We start from the raw sequence: 16,953 nt of genomic DNA on the forward strand, positions 1-16,953 counted from the left end.
TCATATATAAAAAAACGGAGGGAGTATTTAATAACACTAGTTTTTGGAGACACGGACAGTTGTTTCCTTCAATGACTGTTGGGAATACATCACAGGAGAGGGAGAATCATAAAAAAATAACTAAACCCTAAACGGAGAGGTAACTTCGAAGCATATATATGTGATTTCTCTTGTGAGATTTACGAGTTGTTTGATCATATGTCGAGGTAATATTAAACTGTAATCAGGAAATTAGTATTTTATTTGTAATTCCAGCTACAGATCGTGATTTTAATATTTAAGATTAAAATACTCTTGGAACTTCTTTTTCTGTAGAACTTTTAAATTGAGGTCAAATTTCTTCAAATACTGCCTTTAACAAAGTCTCCCCGAATTTTTCCCTAGTGCCAACAAGGAATAATATTTACGCGAATAGATAAACAAATTTACCTCGTTGTCGAACATTTTAAACGAAAATTATTGAATTAAAAAGTATCAAATATTTGTGAGGTTAACACGCGTCTGGGGGCCATCTGTATGCCTAGCAAAGACGAATATAAGTTCAAATTATATAAAACGAATTAAGAAATAAAATAAGTTAAAGACTTGTTTGAAGAAACGTAGTTAAATTAATAAAATAAAAAGTGGGAAGTGCAACTTGTAAGAACAGTATTGGCCTATTGGGCATTATTTTAACACGTAGGGAGAATCTTACAGTTGTTCCACTGTAGCTATCCATTTTATATTTATTCATTAATCAGAGGTCCACCTTCTGTTATTGTCAATTACCAAACTTCTCATTTCTTGGGGCTATGACTTCATCTTTTTTTTTTGTAAAAGAAATAGCCGTCTAAGAAAGTAATAATAAGAGAGTAAAATCTGAAAATAAAATATAAGAGATAATAATATAATAAGAGATTGTAAAATAATCAATGTATCTATAATATTATTAACTCCTATTATTAACTAAAATCTGACAAAAAAGAGTTACATTTACAGTGTATGTCACTGTGGCTTGGGAAGATTGAGTTGTTATAGCAGAGTTCTTTTTCATGCCCTAACGTTTGGTCGGTTCCATCTTATTTTTATCATTTTTTTATATAATCCTTCTAATATAAAACAATCTCTAATATGTATTCATTTAATACTAATCATACAAATTTTAGCTGATTACGTCTATTTTCTTTTCTTTTGGCACAACCACCGTCTGTTCAAAAGAAACATTTAAATTCAGAAGAAAACAAAAACTATTCATCGCCACATAAATTCGTGATGTTATGTTTCCACTCGTAACAAACCCTTTAACAAAAAAAAAAAAATGTTTCCACTAGTAAAATTAATAATGTATGTATAAAAATTTGTTCAGGTCAAATCTAGTATAGCTTGAATGTTTTCTTGTACAGATAAATATTTGTTAACGAGAACGCCTTCGTTAGGTTGATGCGTTCATGGAAAAGCAGCAACCACAGGTATATATCGATTATATAAAAAACTTGTGCGTGAATGTACGTTGAAAGATGGTACAGATAATCGGTACCTTCATTATAAAAGCTATTAACAAAAATATTTGAATTAATCTAAAGTATAGAAAGGAACTCGATACTGCTATATTTCTTTGTGGTCTTACCTATAGTTTTTATTATTAATATATTTTATTGTTTGGGTGCGGAATGTGGTTGCCTCTAAACGAACTTTTGGAAGTGGAATCTCTCAATGAATTTTTATACTATATAAAATCTGATTGGCGCATCTACCAATTATAAAATGATACATGATTAAGATAAAACTGCAAAGAAGATAACGAAATTGCATTGGACCAAACAAATTTTTTTGAAGATGGGGAGCCAATTTTATTCATCCTATCCAGAATAATTCGATGTCTATTTAGACAGTCAATTTCATGCTCCTCAGAAAAATAAGTGTGAAATTTATGCGAGAATCGCCGTTATAATTATACTATTAAGCAAAGATGCCTATGTAAAAAATATTCTCCCATATCTTGGGTAGAACAAAATAAAATTTAGAGTAATTATTAATTTATATATATTCAGTGGTCCTAAGTGTATTCCAAACCCAATCAACCTTTAATTTTGACAAACGCAGATTTATTCTGATCCGGCTTTGAGTTATTAATAATTTAATATATAGTATTATATACTAATTTTATATCAATATTTATACAATTATACCTATCAATGTGGGTGTGTTTAAATACAAATTTTAAGTTTCAAACCAAGACATCTCTCCAAAGATTTGTTAATCATGGTATATAGGCAAATTATTTCCATTCAACTAAAATATTTAATTATATATATATATATTAAACTTTTATTAATTGATAATCCAAAATAACATTTAAAAAATTCTTCAAAAAATAACACTTTAATTGTGGTTTTGAAGGTGCATGTAGTTTTGCACACACACCAACTACACAAACGATGAAAGGTGTATTGGCCAACATCAAATCTCTTCTTCTTCTTTTTTTTTTTTTGAATCAAATATCTTCTTTATGTTATCTTTATTTTTTTGTCATCAATTATGTTATCTTTATTTAGCTGAACTTGTTTTAAATGAGACATGAATGTTTGAATCGCTCTAAATCAGATACATGTTTATGAATCGTACGTCTTTCCGTTATTTTCTTTCTTTATCATCAATGTTGTTTTACTCTGATCTCTCAATAAGGTATGAGCTTTTGTAATAGTACAAAATAATCATCGTTAAAGAGAGTGTGTCGATGTAAGATATATAGCCCATATGTATCTAAATATCTTCTGAATTAATAAAAATATTCACATATGATACAATCATCTAGTACAAATTAAATCCGTACGTGGAACATTTACTGTTCTATAAGTGATCCAAGTCTGAAGCACAGAAAATGGCTTGCATATAATAATGTGTAGATGTATGTATGGTTTAACAGAGTAAGTTGGGGTTCGAAAGTGAATTAATAATATAACTGATTTCCGTGTGATCTTAATACTTTTGTGCGCAAAATCTTTTCTAATATTTCTTTTTTTTTTGTTTGAAAAATCTTTTCTAATATTTCTTCAAAAATAAATATATATAGACATGAATAAACTGTCGAAGATTTTATATATTTATGTATATATATACGCATGGCGTAACAGGATCCATTAGGGTTCTATAATGAACTAGTGCTACTAATTAAAATCGATTTCCTTGCGATCTTACTATATTTGTGAATAATCTTTTTAAATGTTTCCACAACTGCAGAAGAATAAAGACAAGGTCTACGCAAGTGGGAATTAATTAATCTTAATTCTTATAATATTGTTATTGAAATAAGAATTTTAATTTGGACTTTTGCAACTTTACAATTATGGCCATTGGATAATTAAAAAATGCGCACTCCTATCCATTTTGAGAATAATCAAAAGAAAAGGCATTGTCTATATCAATACTCATCCCTCTTTGCACCTGAAGACTTTGGATGAAAACCAAAAAGTAAAACACTTTGGATTTCATTTCGATCGTTTACTCTTCCGATTTTTTGTTTAACAAAATCTTTTTTTTTCAGCTACCAACTATTTTCTCCCTATCGTTCAATATTTCATTGAACGTGCAACAAGATCATAGGTTTCTGATACAAAAGTGGCTATCCAGGTCTCTCTTGCTTGGTCTTTGATGGATAACATCAATTTTGAAACCTCAAACGCTTCACAAGGAAGCCGGCTACACTTGCACTCGCAATCACAACCGCCCCAGCTGTTTAATTTACAAGACGTGAATATGAACCATTACAATCAATCATCTCCATGGACCAGCGAGACGTTCTCGGGTTATACTCCATACGATAGCACAGTCAATCAATCTCTCTCCGTGCAATGTTCGTCTTCAAAACCCTGTCATGCCTTGTTTCATCCTTACCATCATCAATCTTCGGATCATCCATCAGTAGACCAATCCCAATCGATGGTTCCTATGCAACTTCTTCAGGATCAATATTTAAAGCCATTATATCAAAAATCATGTGCTAATGATTTCGCCGCAACAAATGCTTCATCATCCTCATACTCTCTTTCTTTTGATGCAAGTCAAGATCCACAAGTATTCCACAAACTCCAACTTTTTTTTTCTTTTTTTTTGGCCACATGTCCATAAGCTTAATCAAGTTTTGGTCGGGAAAAATGTATTTCGAAAACCTTTTCTCTTATAATCTTTTTTATAACAATGATGTTTCTACTTGATGGTTTTCAGGAACTATGCAGGAGGACCTACAGTACTTCTAATGTAACACAACTTGATTTCTCATCATCACATCACCAAGCTAAGCAAACACATCCAAGATTTTCTTCTCATTCCTTCTCAGCCCATGGAGGCTCCATGGCTCCTAATTGTGGGACGGTTGGGAACAAGACAAGGATAAGGTGGACCCAAGATCTTCATGAGAAGTTCGTGGAATGCGTTAACCGCCTTGGTGGTGCTGATAGTAAGTTAACGAGACTTCGACTTTAGAATTAGAGGAATTAAACAATTAGTTATCAATCAGTTGATCTAGTCACTTTGCTTAAGCATGCATAAAGTTATGATTAGATAGCATTTAGATGTAACAATGATGATTTCATGAGATCAAATGAATCTTATGCGCTATCATATAACACCATATGTGTGGGTTGAAAACTTTATTTTGAAGCAAATATGCGCATTATATGGAAAAATGAATTGATATATGCTTTAAAGATAAAAGTGCCCTTGTTTCTTTGGTGGTACGCTAAAAAGTGTAATAACTGGTGGGAAACTATGCAGAGGCAACACCCAAAGCGATACTGAAGCTGATGGATTCTGAAGGACTCACAATATTTCATGTTAAAAGCCATCTACAGGTTAACTTTACTTCTTCTCTCTTTACTTTAAAAAAAAAGAAGTTTTAATTCAATAGTTCTTGGTTAAAATTTCAGAAGTATAGGATTGCGAAATACATCCCTGACTATCAAGAAGGTACTATAAATAAATACTATCACTATACATTCGAATGTGATAAAATACATTGATAATTTGGGAATAATGTAAATGAGAATTTTGTTGGTGCAGGCAAGTTTGAGAAGGGATCTTGTTCAAAAGAGCTGTCTCAGCTTGACACAAAAACGTATGTTTTTTTCCCTTTTTTATATGGGTACCAAAAATAATATTTTCTTTATTACAAAATATGTAGCCCTCTTATTTTCCTCCATATAAGTCCAAAGTTAATGACACAATGGCTTACCGTAGCAATGACAACAACATACGATTAACATTATTCAAAAATAATAAAATAATGAGTTGTTAATGATTAAATTAATATTTTGTTTTGTTTTATATCGTGGATGCAGTGGAGTGCAAATTAAAGAGGCACTCCAGCTTCAGCTAGACGTTCAGAGGCATCTTCATGAACAACTAGAGGTGAGTTACAAAATGTAAATATATAACTTTAGTTTATTATATTTTTACCAAGTAAATGCATTCCGATGTTACAGTTTAAGTAGTAGTGTGTGGCATCGAGTGCTTATTCCAGTTTCCCACTTTAGAATTAATATCTGCTTCATTATATTTTGATTTAAAAATTAATATTTTTCTACAAAATATCTTTTTGTTTGACAAATTTTTTTTCTATAACATATCTTTTGAAACAAATGAAGGCCAGCTTTCTAGTTTTGAGATTGTATGTTTGAACATTTTGTTGCTCTCCCCATTTTTTATTTCATATATTTATTATCATCATTCACCAATGAAGTATTTCTCATACTAATCTATACACTTTTTAACCACTCATATATTGATTCACGTGTTTTTTTCCATTAGATTCAAAGAAACCTGCAACTAAGAATCGAAGAACAAGGGAAGCAATTGAAAATAATGATAGAGCAACAACAAAAGACAAAAGAGTGTCTTCTTCTCAAGTCACCAAACGCTGAAGCATCGTTGTCTCACTCTGCTTCTGATCACTCTCCTCCACCTTACTCAATTCAAGATGCAGAAGCCCTGTTGCTAACAACTTATGGAGACACTCAATTCCAATCAAAGATAAGCTGAACAATGAGAGATTGGCTAAATAGAAAAGGCCTAATTAAAGCATGTTTTTTTTACTCTTACTCTATTCAAAGTACTGGTGTAAAGTTATAAGAGTCGCGACAAGAGAATGTCCAAAGTGCTATACACACACTAACACTTGGAAACAGAATCAGGTACTTACATGTGTGCAAGTGGTGTGTGATGGAGTCTTAGTCATATATAGACTAATATATAGATGTGTGTGATTATTCTTAATTAACTATGTGCTTTTAAAAATTCACACGAAGAGATAGCTTCTTAAATTAGTAACGCTACTTTTAACATTGTGCATGAGGAACCCCACGTTTTATCCTTTTCCCTTTCTTATATATTCTACTTTGAATATTCAATTTCTTTTCATCTTTCTTTTTTCTTCTTCTCATTGTTCTCAAACTAAATTTGATTGCTCTAGTATTAGTATACACACTGCATATTATGCTGAGAAAAAAAAACTGGAGATCGTGAGCTCATAATAGTAGATTGTCTTGATAAGCTCGTTCTTAAAATCTTGCTGCATAAAAATCTTTGCATTTCTTTGCAAAGAAAAAGGCTCAGATTGAAACGTTGTTATGAAAATGCCGTAAATTTAAATGAATGTGTATGCTATCTTGTGATTGAAAACTTCTTTTTTGTCTAAAGGCCTTGAAATATTTTGGTCAGCCCCTAAACCGACTGATGATCCCTTCACTATCACTCTGAGACCGTCAGGGAAGAGAGCCCATCAGAATAAAGAAGCATTGTGGATAAATTGACAAACAAAAAGAACTTTATATTGGAAACTTTTATTTTAAATTTTGGAAATACTCCAAAATTCGTTAAAATACAATGAGAACTCAAGCCAATGATAAAAATCAAACAAAAATTGAATTAACTGTTATCTCAAAATTGTAGTTATAATATAATTACTTTTGATGACAAAAACTTAAAAATGACTATTTGGAAAAAAATTGCTCAATTGACAAACCAAAAAATAACTTTATATTGGAGATCTTTATTTAAATCTTGAAAATACTCCTAAATTTGTTAAAATATAATGAGAGAACTCAAGTCAGTGATAAAAATCAAATATTGAATTTGATTTAATATCATCTCAAAATGAATTTTTAGAATATGTTCAATTTGCTAAACATAAACAAAAATTATAGATTCCTTAAAATATGACGCAATAATATCGTCACACATACTCTCTCTGTCTGTGTTCATACTTCATCCATTGAGACAAGAGATGAAGAAGAAGAAGACACAGAGGTAAGTAAACACAATGTCTCTAATCCGAAACCCTAGATCACCCACCTCTCTTCTCAACTGGGTCTCCCACAAAGTCTCCACCTTTAAAAAACCCCAACCTCCCATAAACCCTAGAAGATCTCTCTCCTCCACCACCACCTCGAAACTCCCCAGAAACGAGATTCGCAGACTAACCCAACTCGCCATGTTCGACTACTTCTACAACAACAGAGGCCTCCAGTTCCTAATCGCCGAGAGCATGAGCAAAAACGCTCCTTTATTCAACGACACCCTCCTCAACAAGCTGCACAACGATTCTGCTTCTTGTGGTGATGACGTCATCAGATCCATCACTAAGTTCCTTCTTTACCACCCTGTGAACGAGTTCGAGCCTTTCTTCGAGAGCTTAGGTTTAAAACCCTCTGAGTTTAGCCCTCTCGTGCCTTGTGATAAGATGTTTTTGAACGAAGATGTGTTCTTGTTGGAGAACTATCATGTCTTTTGGAACTATGGGATTGGTCGGGAGAAGATGGGGAAGATCTTTAAGGAAGCTAGGGAGGTGTTTGGTTACGAGAGTGGTGTCTTAGCTTCAAAGATTGAATCTTTAGAGCGTTTGGGGTTTGGGAAGGTGTTTGTCTCCAAGCTCATCGTTTGTACCCCGAGGGTGCTGACTGGTGAGACGATATTAGAAATGGTCAGCGTTGTAGACACTGTTGGTTCGGATTGGGTGTTGGAGAATTTATCAGAGGGAGGCTCTTATGACTGGAGATGCATCCATAGGTGTTTAGCCTTTCTTAGAGAGTTATGTGGAGGAGACGAGAGTGAGGTACTAGAGTTAATCAAGAACCGGCCGGGGTTGGTTCTGGAGGAGTCTGGAGAGTGGACAATGATCTTAGCTGGGTTTCAGACAAAGCTAGGTTGTTCCAGAAGTGAGTTGGTTATGAGACTCCCTCCCCAGAGTAGTCAGGAGGTAGGGAAGTGTGTTTCGAATCTACGGCATTGCTTTTTGTTCCTGAGAGGTATCAAGATGGAGGCTTATGAGATAGGCAAGGTGTTTCGTAACCACTCTCACTGGCTTGGAGAGTCTCGTTTGAAGCACACTAGTACCTTTCTTAATAATCTGAAAGGCGGGAAGAAGCGGCTTTGTCAGGTGATTCAGGAGAATCCGGAGGAGATGAAGAAATGGACTATGGGGTTGAGAGTAACTCCTTTGCCTGGTACTAGTGTGGTGGACGTAGTCGGCTCCAAAGCGATGAAGACTCAGTTTTTGTTGGAGCTCGGATACGAGGAGAAGGAGATGGAGAGAGCGCTCAGGTGTTTTCGAGGGAGAGGGTCTGAGCTCAGAGAGAGGTTTGAGTTTCTTAAGAGTTTGGGGTTGAGTGAAGGGGAGGCTAAGGAGATGGTGAAGGCGTCTCCTGATGTGCTGACACAGGCGAGCAATGTGTTGGAAGCAAAGGTTGATTACCTTGTGAATGAGTTGGGGTACCCGCTCTCGACTCTTGTGGCTTTTCCTTCGTGTCTTAAGTACACGCTTGAAAGGATGAAGGTAAGGTTTGCAATGTATAATTGGTTGCAAGAGAGAGGGAAGGCGGATGCGAAGCTGGCGATAAGTACTATACTTGTGTACTCTGATAAGTCGTTTGTGACGAGGTTTGTGAACCGTCACCCTGATGGTGCTAAGTATTTTGAGGAGTTGAAGAGAACTGCTTCTTTGTGAGTATATAGAAGAAGAAAGTTTATCAAGATGTGGTTTCTTACATTTGATGAATGACAATTTTGTGGACCAGTAACTTCAAAATCTCTCTGTAATGATTTGCTATGTAATGTTTCCACAAGCTCAATAGCAATTTTGGATCAAATTAAAATTGTTACTATAATTAGCCAAGGGTTCCACATGAGCTTGTTCTCAGGGTTTAGCATCAAGGTCCAAGGAAAATCCAAAAGAATTCAAACTAAAAAATATAAGAGAATATTCACACTAATTTGTAAACTAAAAAAATATAAGAGAGTATTCAAACTAAATTGCAAACTAAAAAATGTAAGAGAATATTCAAACTAATTTGCAAACTAAAAAAATATAAAAGAATATTCTTTTTTTTTTTATTGTGAAACAGAGAATATTCAAACGAATTTACAAACAAAATATTCTTGGTACATTTTCAAAATGTGTTTGATCGATTGGCTAGCAACGCTTGAGAGGCGCCCCACATAGACAGAGGTTGTTGGAGAACTCATAGACCCCGAAGTTCTGTATCAGACCTCCCTGTGGTATGGACCCACATAGACGGTTGAAACTTATGTTAAATTGGTTAAGTTGGAGCTTGGTCAGCTCCAAAGGAAGCCCTCCGAAAACTCTGTTATGGCTAAGGTCCAATGACACCAAGCTCTTGGCCAGTTTGACCTTTGAGAGATCAAAGTGGAAGTTGTTCCGAGACAAGTCTAACCTTACGGTTGTTTTGTTATGTCCAAAGAACATTGAAGCATCTCCACTGAAGTTGTTTCCTGACAAACTCACGGTGTTGAAGTTGGTTTTGGATAATGACTTTGGTATTTCTCCTGCATTACAAATTACAATTTTTTTTTTGAACTGAGGCTTTCTATTAAAATGCATGAAAAGCAAACAAATACAGGCTTTTAAACCTTAGTGTTTTTCTAGTGAAATCCAAACACATAATTAGAGCCCAATAATAGACAAAAGGAAAGCCCAAGTAGAGGAATATGTTGTGACGCATGCAGTTGAGCGCCCCTGCTTCCGACGATCGGAGATAACGGAAATTGGTAATAAGAAAGGATATAGATGGATGAGTAATGATCAGATCGCGATACTACAGCCAGAGTTGGAGCATCGCTGAAGAGGAGGAGGGATTGGTGTCCCTAAAGCTGGAACATCGATTGCGCACAATTAGATCGAGTGAGCCGAGAAGTGATTGCGATGATCGGAAGCAACCTCGGTGGAGACGCGCATTTCTTTCAGACCAGAGGAGATAGATGGCGCACTGCCAGGCTAGGAGGATGAGCTTCTTGTGATTTTTTGGTAGAGTTAAGCCATTCATAAAGGGAAGAAGAGAAGCCCAGTCACGTGGGGGAGTAATTAGACATCTCGTCGCAGTCTGAGACCAGACTTCCCAGCTGTAACTACATTGAAAAAGAAGGTGGTCCCTTGATTCTGGTGCAGTGTTACAAAGTAAGCAGTTTGCGTCGACGTTGAGGCCCCAATTGATGAGCCTATCTCTTGTCGGACAACGGTTCAAAGTGAAAAGCCAAGCCAAGAAGTTGTGTTTAGGAATACCGCCTTTGCTCCAAATAGTTCTATACCAATTTACCTGAGGGCCGTGGCGTTTGAGAAGATCATAGACAGCTCCTGTTCTGTACTTTCCCCAGTGGTTCCCATCAACTATCCATTCATAAATGTCTTCTTCTTCTTCAGTGAGCACAAGTGTTGAAAGGTAAGCCTGAGCCAATACTTGATTTTCAGTTCGAGGAGATTGCACTAGCCAGTTGCCGTTTGAGTTGATGTTGCTTAGTGTTGCTGTTGCAGGGACTCCCATTCTTCTAGAGATGGTGGGAGTCAAGAAGTCCTCAAGGCGACCAAACGGAGACCAGTTGTCTATCCAGAAGCGAGTTGAAGCACCGTTTCCCACCTTCATTTTAATCCATGGGTACACTATTTCTCTGAGACGCAGCAGTTTGTTTGCAATCCAGGAATGTCGTTGGTTTACCTTGCTAGTCCAGAAGTTCCCAAGCGATCCATTCAGCACCTCTTCCTTGTACCAAGCCACCCACAAGGAACCCGAGTTACAGAAAAGGATCCAAATAAGCTTGATGATGGTAGCCTTATTCCAAACAGCTAAGTCCCTGCAATTTAGGCCCCCTTCTGCTTTTGAAAGTGTGATAGTGTCCCATGAAACCCGGGCAGAGTGATGGCCTTCAGTAGTACCTTTCCAAAGATAAGCTCCACAGATTGAATTTATTTTTTTGATGCAGGCTTTAGGAATGACAAACGTAGCACACCAGAAGTTGGTTATACCAGCAATCACCGTATTAACAAGTAGTAATCTTCCAGCAAAGGAGAGGGACTGCGCACTCCAGGTACTGACCTTAGCTTTTACTTGATGAAGTAGGGGCTCACAGTTTAGGAGAGAGAGCTTTTTAGAGCATAAGGGAACCCCTAGATAACGGATAGGCAGTGAACCATGTGTAAGTCCCGTGGAAGTACTGATAGCGTCCACCTCATTAGCTGGAACACCTGAACTATAGAAAGCCGTTTTCTGAATGCTAACCGCCAGACCAGAAAGAGACTTAAAATGTTCTAGAATTTCCAGTACCCCATTCACTGAAGCCAGAGTACCGTCAGTGAAGATAAGTAGGTCGTCCGCAAAGCATAGGTGGGTCAATTTTGTAGAGGCACACTTAGGATGATAGTTAAATTTTCCTTCCAATGCCCCTTTGTTTAGTAGAGTTGAGAGGCAGTTCATAGCTATTACAAAGAGGTAGGGACTGAGAGGATCCCCTTGACGGAGACCTCTCTTACCTTTGAAATAGCCATGAACTCGTCCATTATAACCCACCGTAAATGAAGTAGTAGTGATGCACGCTTCTATCCATCTTACATAGTCATTAGGAACTCCAATGCTTCTGAGACAGTTAAGAACAAAATTCCAGCTGATGGTATCAAATGCCTTAGCAATGTCGACTTTTATAACAATCTTTTTTGGACCATACTGCTTGTGATAACCGTTAACTAGTTCTGTTGCCAGGATAGTGTTCTCCACCAAGAGTCTCCCTTGGACAAAAGCTGTTTGGTTCGGGAGGATGAGATCAGGGAGAATGGGCTTAAGTTTGGACACCAGAATCTTCGAGATAGCTTTGTAGATGGTAGAGCAACATGAGATGGGACGGTAATCAGAAACAGACGTTGCACCCGGGTGTTTTGGGACCAGGGACAGGATGGTGGAGTTGACAGCCGAAGGGAGGAAACCAGTAATGAAGAATCGCTGAATAGATTGAGTAACTTCTTCACCCACAATTCCCCAAGCCGATTTGAAGAAACCAGACGTCAGGCCATCGGGTCCCGGAGATTTGTTGGGGTTGAGCTTTAGGATCGTTCGAGAGATAGAAGAGGCATCAGGAATGGCAGAGATACGTTGGACAGAGTCTGGAGAGCAGCGGTAAGCAATAAGAGTTTGGAACCAGAGTAGAGGAGCAACAGCGAAGGGAAGAATATCTGGTGCCAAAATATTTTTGAAGTGGGAGATAGCAAGAGCCGCCATTTCTTCTGGATCTGTAATCAAGTCGCCAGAGTGGTTGAGGAAAGATCTGATTGAGTTGATCGCTGCCCGCACCACAGCAACCCTATGAAAGTAGGTGGTATTGAGATCTCCTTCCTTAAGCCAGTTAATGCGCGACTTCTGCTTAAAGTATGCCTCCTCGATTCCCCTCAAGAACATCCATTTCTCATGAAGAACCTGCTCCTCCAGAAATAGTTCTGCTGAAGGTTGTTGCAAAGCCCTAACCTGCACATCTTTAAGCAAAGTGTTAGCTGATAAAACTCTCTCTTGAATCTTTGAAAAATTCTCATTATTTAATTTCTGAAGTACACTCTTTATTGTTTTCAGTTTCCAGCTTAGTTCCGCGAGAGTTGTTGAAAAGTTTCCGGCAAGAATCCAGGCGTCACCCACAGTGGATAGGAAAAGAGGATGTTTGGTGAGGTAGTTGAAGAATTTGAATGGTTTTGAGCCGGCTATAGGAAGAGGGGTTTCAAGGTTTAGGAGACAAGGGGAGTGGTCTGAGAATTCAGGGGCTAGGTAAATGGCAGAACTGTTTGGTAGGGAGGAGATCCAATGGTGGTTAACAAGGGCTCGATCAAGTTTCTTTGCAATAGGTGAAGCTGGCCGCTTGTTTGACCAAGTATTGAAAACACCATGGTATCGCAAATCAAAGAGATCAAGGTGAAGAATAGTGTCTCGGAATTTGATCATGTCGGAAGAAATGGCTTGGACAGTGGGCGAAGAATGCTCAGAAGGAGTGGTGATCTGATTAAAATCACCAGCCACCAACCACGGTTCCAAATGAAGAGAGAAGAGTTGTTGAATGCCTATGAGTTCAGCCCACAGATCATCTCTCTCAGCTGCTAAGTTTGAGGCGTAGATAGATGTGACAATCATAGGCCTGGCATTTGGAATGGTGACTTCAGTAGTAAGAGACTGACGAGATTGATGGAGGACCTTTACGGTAACAGGGGACCTCCATATGAACACAATCCTCCCATCCGGATCAGATTGGTGATTAGAAACAAAATTCCAACGAGGGCAGACCTTAGACAAGATAGTAGAGGTCATAGGCTCCTTTATGTGAGACTCCAAGATAGCACCAAAATAAGGCTTGTTATATATAAGCCATTGAGCAAAAGGTTTATGTTTATCCGGTTCGTTTAGTCCACGAACATTCCAAAAAAAGGATTTTGTACACATAATTAAAGGGTTGGGGGGGAAGAACCACCAGAAGGTGACTCCTCAGGGGCAGTGGATGTTGAAAGGGAAAGTAACGGGTTAAGTTTAGAAGGGCCAGGAGGTTTTTTAGTGGGGAAGAGGAGAGGGGGGCGAGAGGGGCAACAATATTGAGGTGGGAGAGTGATGGATGGGGCGTTAAAAGCGAGAGCTTGCTGAGTAGTTATATAAGAGCCAAAAGTAGGAGCATAGGTAGCAGGGAGGCCAAAAATATAGGATCCTTTAGGAGGGGAGGTGGAGAAGGTAATGGATTGGGGATCAAGAGGGGAGGGAGGGGAGGGGGGAGAGGAAGAGGAGGAGAGAACCTTGGAAGGTGGGGAGGATGAGGCAATGGGGGAGGAAGGGGTATCAATAGACATATTTTGAGGTTCATCATGGTCAGGAGGGTCAGGGATTGAAGGAGTGTTTGAGTTAGAAAGGGAGGGGAGGTCTAAGTCGGGAGGGTTAAGGGTAGACGTAGCAGGAACGATAGTATCTGGGGTATCGGAGATTTCCTCGTCATGATCAGGAGGATCAGGAATTGTCTCAACAATCGGAGGATCAGGAACAACAACCTGCGATGTTTGACCGGAGCTATGAGCTAATGGTGGTTCAGTCGGAAGTACTTTTGGAGAGTAGATACAATCCTTTTGTATATGACCAATACGCCCACATTGATCACAAGACGGAGGGATCCAAGGGTACTCTATATCAATTGGAATGATGTCACCATTTTGACGGATCAATTCACCCGAAGTTGGCAGTGGTTTAGTAAGATCTGCCTCAACCTTTACATGAGCGATATTGAGATCAGTAAGATTTTTGGTGTAATCATTCGTTTCTATTGGCTCTCCAACCAAACCAGCAGCAAGGCTAAGTCCTTCTTTAGTACGGAGATCAAACGGAACACCAGAGAGATGAGCCCATAGTGGGATGGATTCAATCTCAGGAATCTCGCAAGTTACTGAAGAGCTCCATTGAGAGACATGAAACATGGAGGTACCCACATACCATAGCCTTTTCTCCAGAGCCTTAGTTCGGATGAACTCATTAGGAATACGAACCAAAAAGGATCGTTTCTGAGGTTGAAGATGGATCTCTAACTTACCTCCTTTTCCCCACATAAAATTTAGAACACTTTGAATTGGTCCATAGTCTGGCATTTTACCAAGGAAAGTGCCAACAAGATACTCCTTATGAAGCTCTGCACCTCTCTGAAACACAGCATCAGGGACAGAGACTCTAGGTTTGCCTTCAGGCGAAGTGGAAGTAGGAGCAAGTCTTTTAAGTGAGCGATCAATTGAGACCTTAGCTTTCTGAGCCCAAGAAGGAGGAGGGGCTCTAGGAGGATAGGTTTTAGGTAGGGGAGGGTTAGTTTTGTTTGGTGGTAGAGGAGGTTGAGAAGTTGAAGGAACAGTGGCAGGTTGGGGTAAGAGAGGAGCGGAGTTGGTGATGGGATTGTGGGGTGGAGAAGAGGCTAGATTAGTACGCAGCGGAAATGAGGATTTTGGTTCAATAGTTGAGAAAATTCTAGGGTTCACTGTTTGGGGAATAGTACTTTTCACAGATCCAAAAACAAAAGAGACTGGATCTAAGGTAGTTGCTTGGAAATCGGAAGTAATAGAAGGATTCTGAACAGGAATAGTATTATTAACTGATTCCTGGGCTATAGTTGAGACAGATTTCATCTTCTTTGCAGAAGCAGTTAGGGGAGTAATGGCGGAAGGGGAAGAAGGAAGGGGGGGAAAGTCGATAAGAGGGGCATGGTCGGGAGGGTCAGGGGGGTCAGGAGGGAGGTGAGCTGGGGATTCACCGGGGTTCTTGCCGGAAGCACAACGCGTCTCAGGGAACCAGCAGTTCGCTTCAGACGTCATCGTTCTACAAATTACAATTAAATCAACATAATCAATTGATTATATTAGTTCAACATAATCAATTAATGTTATCATTCCTTATTACTAATGTTCTATAAATCGGTTTAAACGGTTCTAAAATGATTGTTTTTTAAATCGGTCTAGGTGGCATGCAATATACAAACATCCAGTTAGACATTAATCCTATATAAAACATCTAATTACTGCCTATTGATTTCTTAAACATTTGATTATTATATATCTAGGCTAAGGAAAAAATCTTAGGCAATAACTTGAGTGACAAATTTTACCTGAGAGGTGATTATTACCTAAGTAGAGTTTTGGGATCTTTCCAGCAAAGGAACCGAAAGATTCCGGTATAGAACCGGTTAACTTGTTATGACTGAGCTGTATGGTCTCAAGTCTATGCATCTGAGAAATCGAACCAGGTATTGAACCGTTGAACCGGTTAAAGGAGAGGTCCAAGAAAGTAACGTTCTGAAGCTGGCTGATGTAATCAGGGACTGGACCAGAGAGTTCGGTTATCCTAAACCGAAGGTAGACTAGATTCTTGAGCTTGGTGATAGAGCGTGGAATGGTGCCTCTGAGTCGAGAGAGACTGCTCAAGTCTAGGATAACGAGGTCAGTAAGGTCTCCTATCTCCTCAGCTATCTGACCAACGACGTCTCCTGCAGATATAGTGAGGCCGGTGATGCGGCGGTGAGTGCACACAACGCCGGTCCAGTTGGTGCAGCAGTCGGTTTTGGGGTCCCAAGAGTTGAGGATTTGAGGGTTGTTTAAGGACTTCTTGATCTTGAGGAGAGTAGTTTTGTCATTTGAGTTACAACTTCTAGAACATGGGAAGAACATGAAGAAGAAAAAGAGAGCGGGGTTAAGAAGCTTCATTCTCATTGGCTCTTAACTTGCCTGTGAAGTTTCTCTTATTTTTGAATCATTTATGTTCTAAACGAGTTGATAGTCAAAGAGTGGATGATCCATACAAAATGGTCCACTTTGACCATTCACATGCTTTGTATGTTACAACTAATTTTAAAAAGTGCTGTCAAAATGTTCTTAGTTTACATTTGACATTGATCTGCTGATAAATACCCTCATATAATAATATATCAAGTTTAGCAATAAATCAAATTTTGTTAAAAAAATATCACACAAAGAGTTTTCGCAAAATAGCATTCACTAAAGGAAATAGTAATTAGAGATTAGTATTTAAAGGGTGAAATTAGGATCAGAGTTTAGGATGTAGAGGAATTTATTTGGGACATTTTCTCTTTGAATGCTTTGTGACAATTTTTTTTAAAAATGCTATTTATGAGATTTGCCATAATTTATTCTTG

General features: G+C 38.1%; 3 protein-coding genes across 4 annotated transcripts; 2 read left to right on the top strand and 1 right to left on the bottom strand.

The window, feature by feature from the left end:
• The first annotated feature begins 1,360 nt into the window (after nucleotides 1–1,360).
• Nucleotides 1,361–6,317, top strand: LOC103850633 (myb family transcription factor PHL5-like). Its single transcript, XM_009127414.2, has 7 exons — nucleotides 1,361–4,053; nucleotides 4,204–4,435; nucleotides 4,753–4,829; nucleotides 4,905–4,944; nucleotides 5,038–5,092; nucleotides 5,316–5,385; nucleotides 5,785–6,317. The coding sequence occupies exons 1-7, from the start codon at nucleotides 3,631–3,633 to the stop codon at nucleotides 6,013–6,015; spliced, it is 1,128 nt and encodes a 375-aa protein (XP_009125662.1). The 5' UTR covers nucleotides 1,361–3,630; the 3' UTR covers nucleotides 6,016–6,317.
• A 260-nt stretch (nucleotides 6,318–6,577) lies between these two features.
• On the top strand, nucleotides 6,578–9,153 carry LOC103850634 (transcription termination factor MTEF18, mitochondrial). The gene has a single exon (XM_009127415.3). The coding sequence runs from the start codon at nucleotides 7,295–7,297 to the stop codon at nucleotides 8,975–8,977; it is 1,683 nt and encodes a 560-aa protein (XP_009125663.1). The 5' UTR covers nucleotides 6,578–7,294; the 3' UTR covers nucleotides 8,978–9,153.
• Nucleotides 8,888–16,552, bottom strand: LOC103850635 (leucine-rich repeat protein FLOR 1-like). Of its 2 annotated transcripts, none has more exons than XM_033285864.1 (2): nucleotides 15,928–16,552; nucleotides 8,888–9,816 (listed from the first exon to the last, which is right to left on the bottom strand). In XM_033285864.1, exons 1-2 carry the CDS (start codon nucleotides 16,508–16,510, stop codon nucleotides 9,443–9,445), a joined length of 957 nt encoding a protein of 318 aa, XP_033141755.1. In that variant the 5' UTR covers nucleotides 16,511–16,552; the 3' UTR covers nucleotides 8,888–9,442. The 2 variants fall into 2 exon arrangements, with proteins under 2 accessions (XP_033141755.1, XP_009125665.3); XM_009127417.3 differs by having other exon boundaries at nucleotides 15,910–16,552.
• Nucleotides 16,553–16,953: the final 401 nt, after the last annotated feature.

This window comes from Brassica rapa, chromosome A02 (genome assembly GCF_000309985.2).
Source record: "Brassica rapa cultivar Chiifu-401-42 chromosome A02, CAAS_Brap_v3.01, whole genome shotgun sequence".
Classification (NCBI taxonomy): domain Eukaryota; kingdom Viridiplantae; phylum Streptophyta; class Magnoliopsida; order Brassicales; family Brassicaceae; genus Brassica; species Brassica rapa.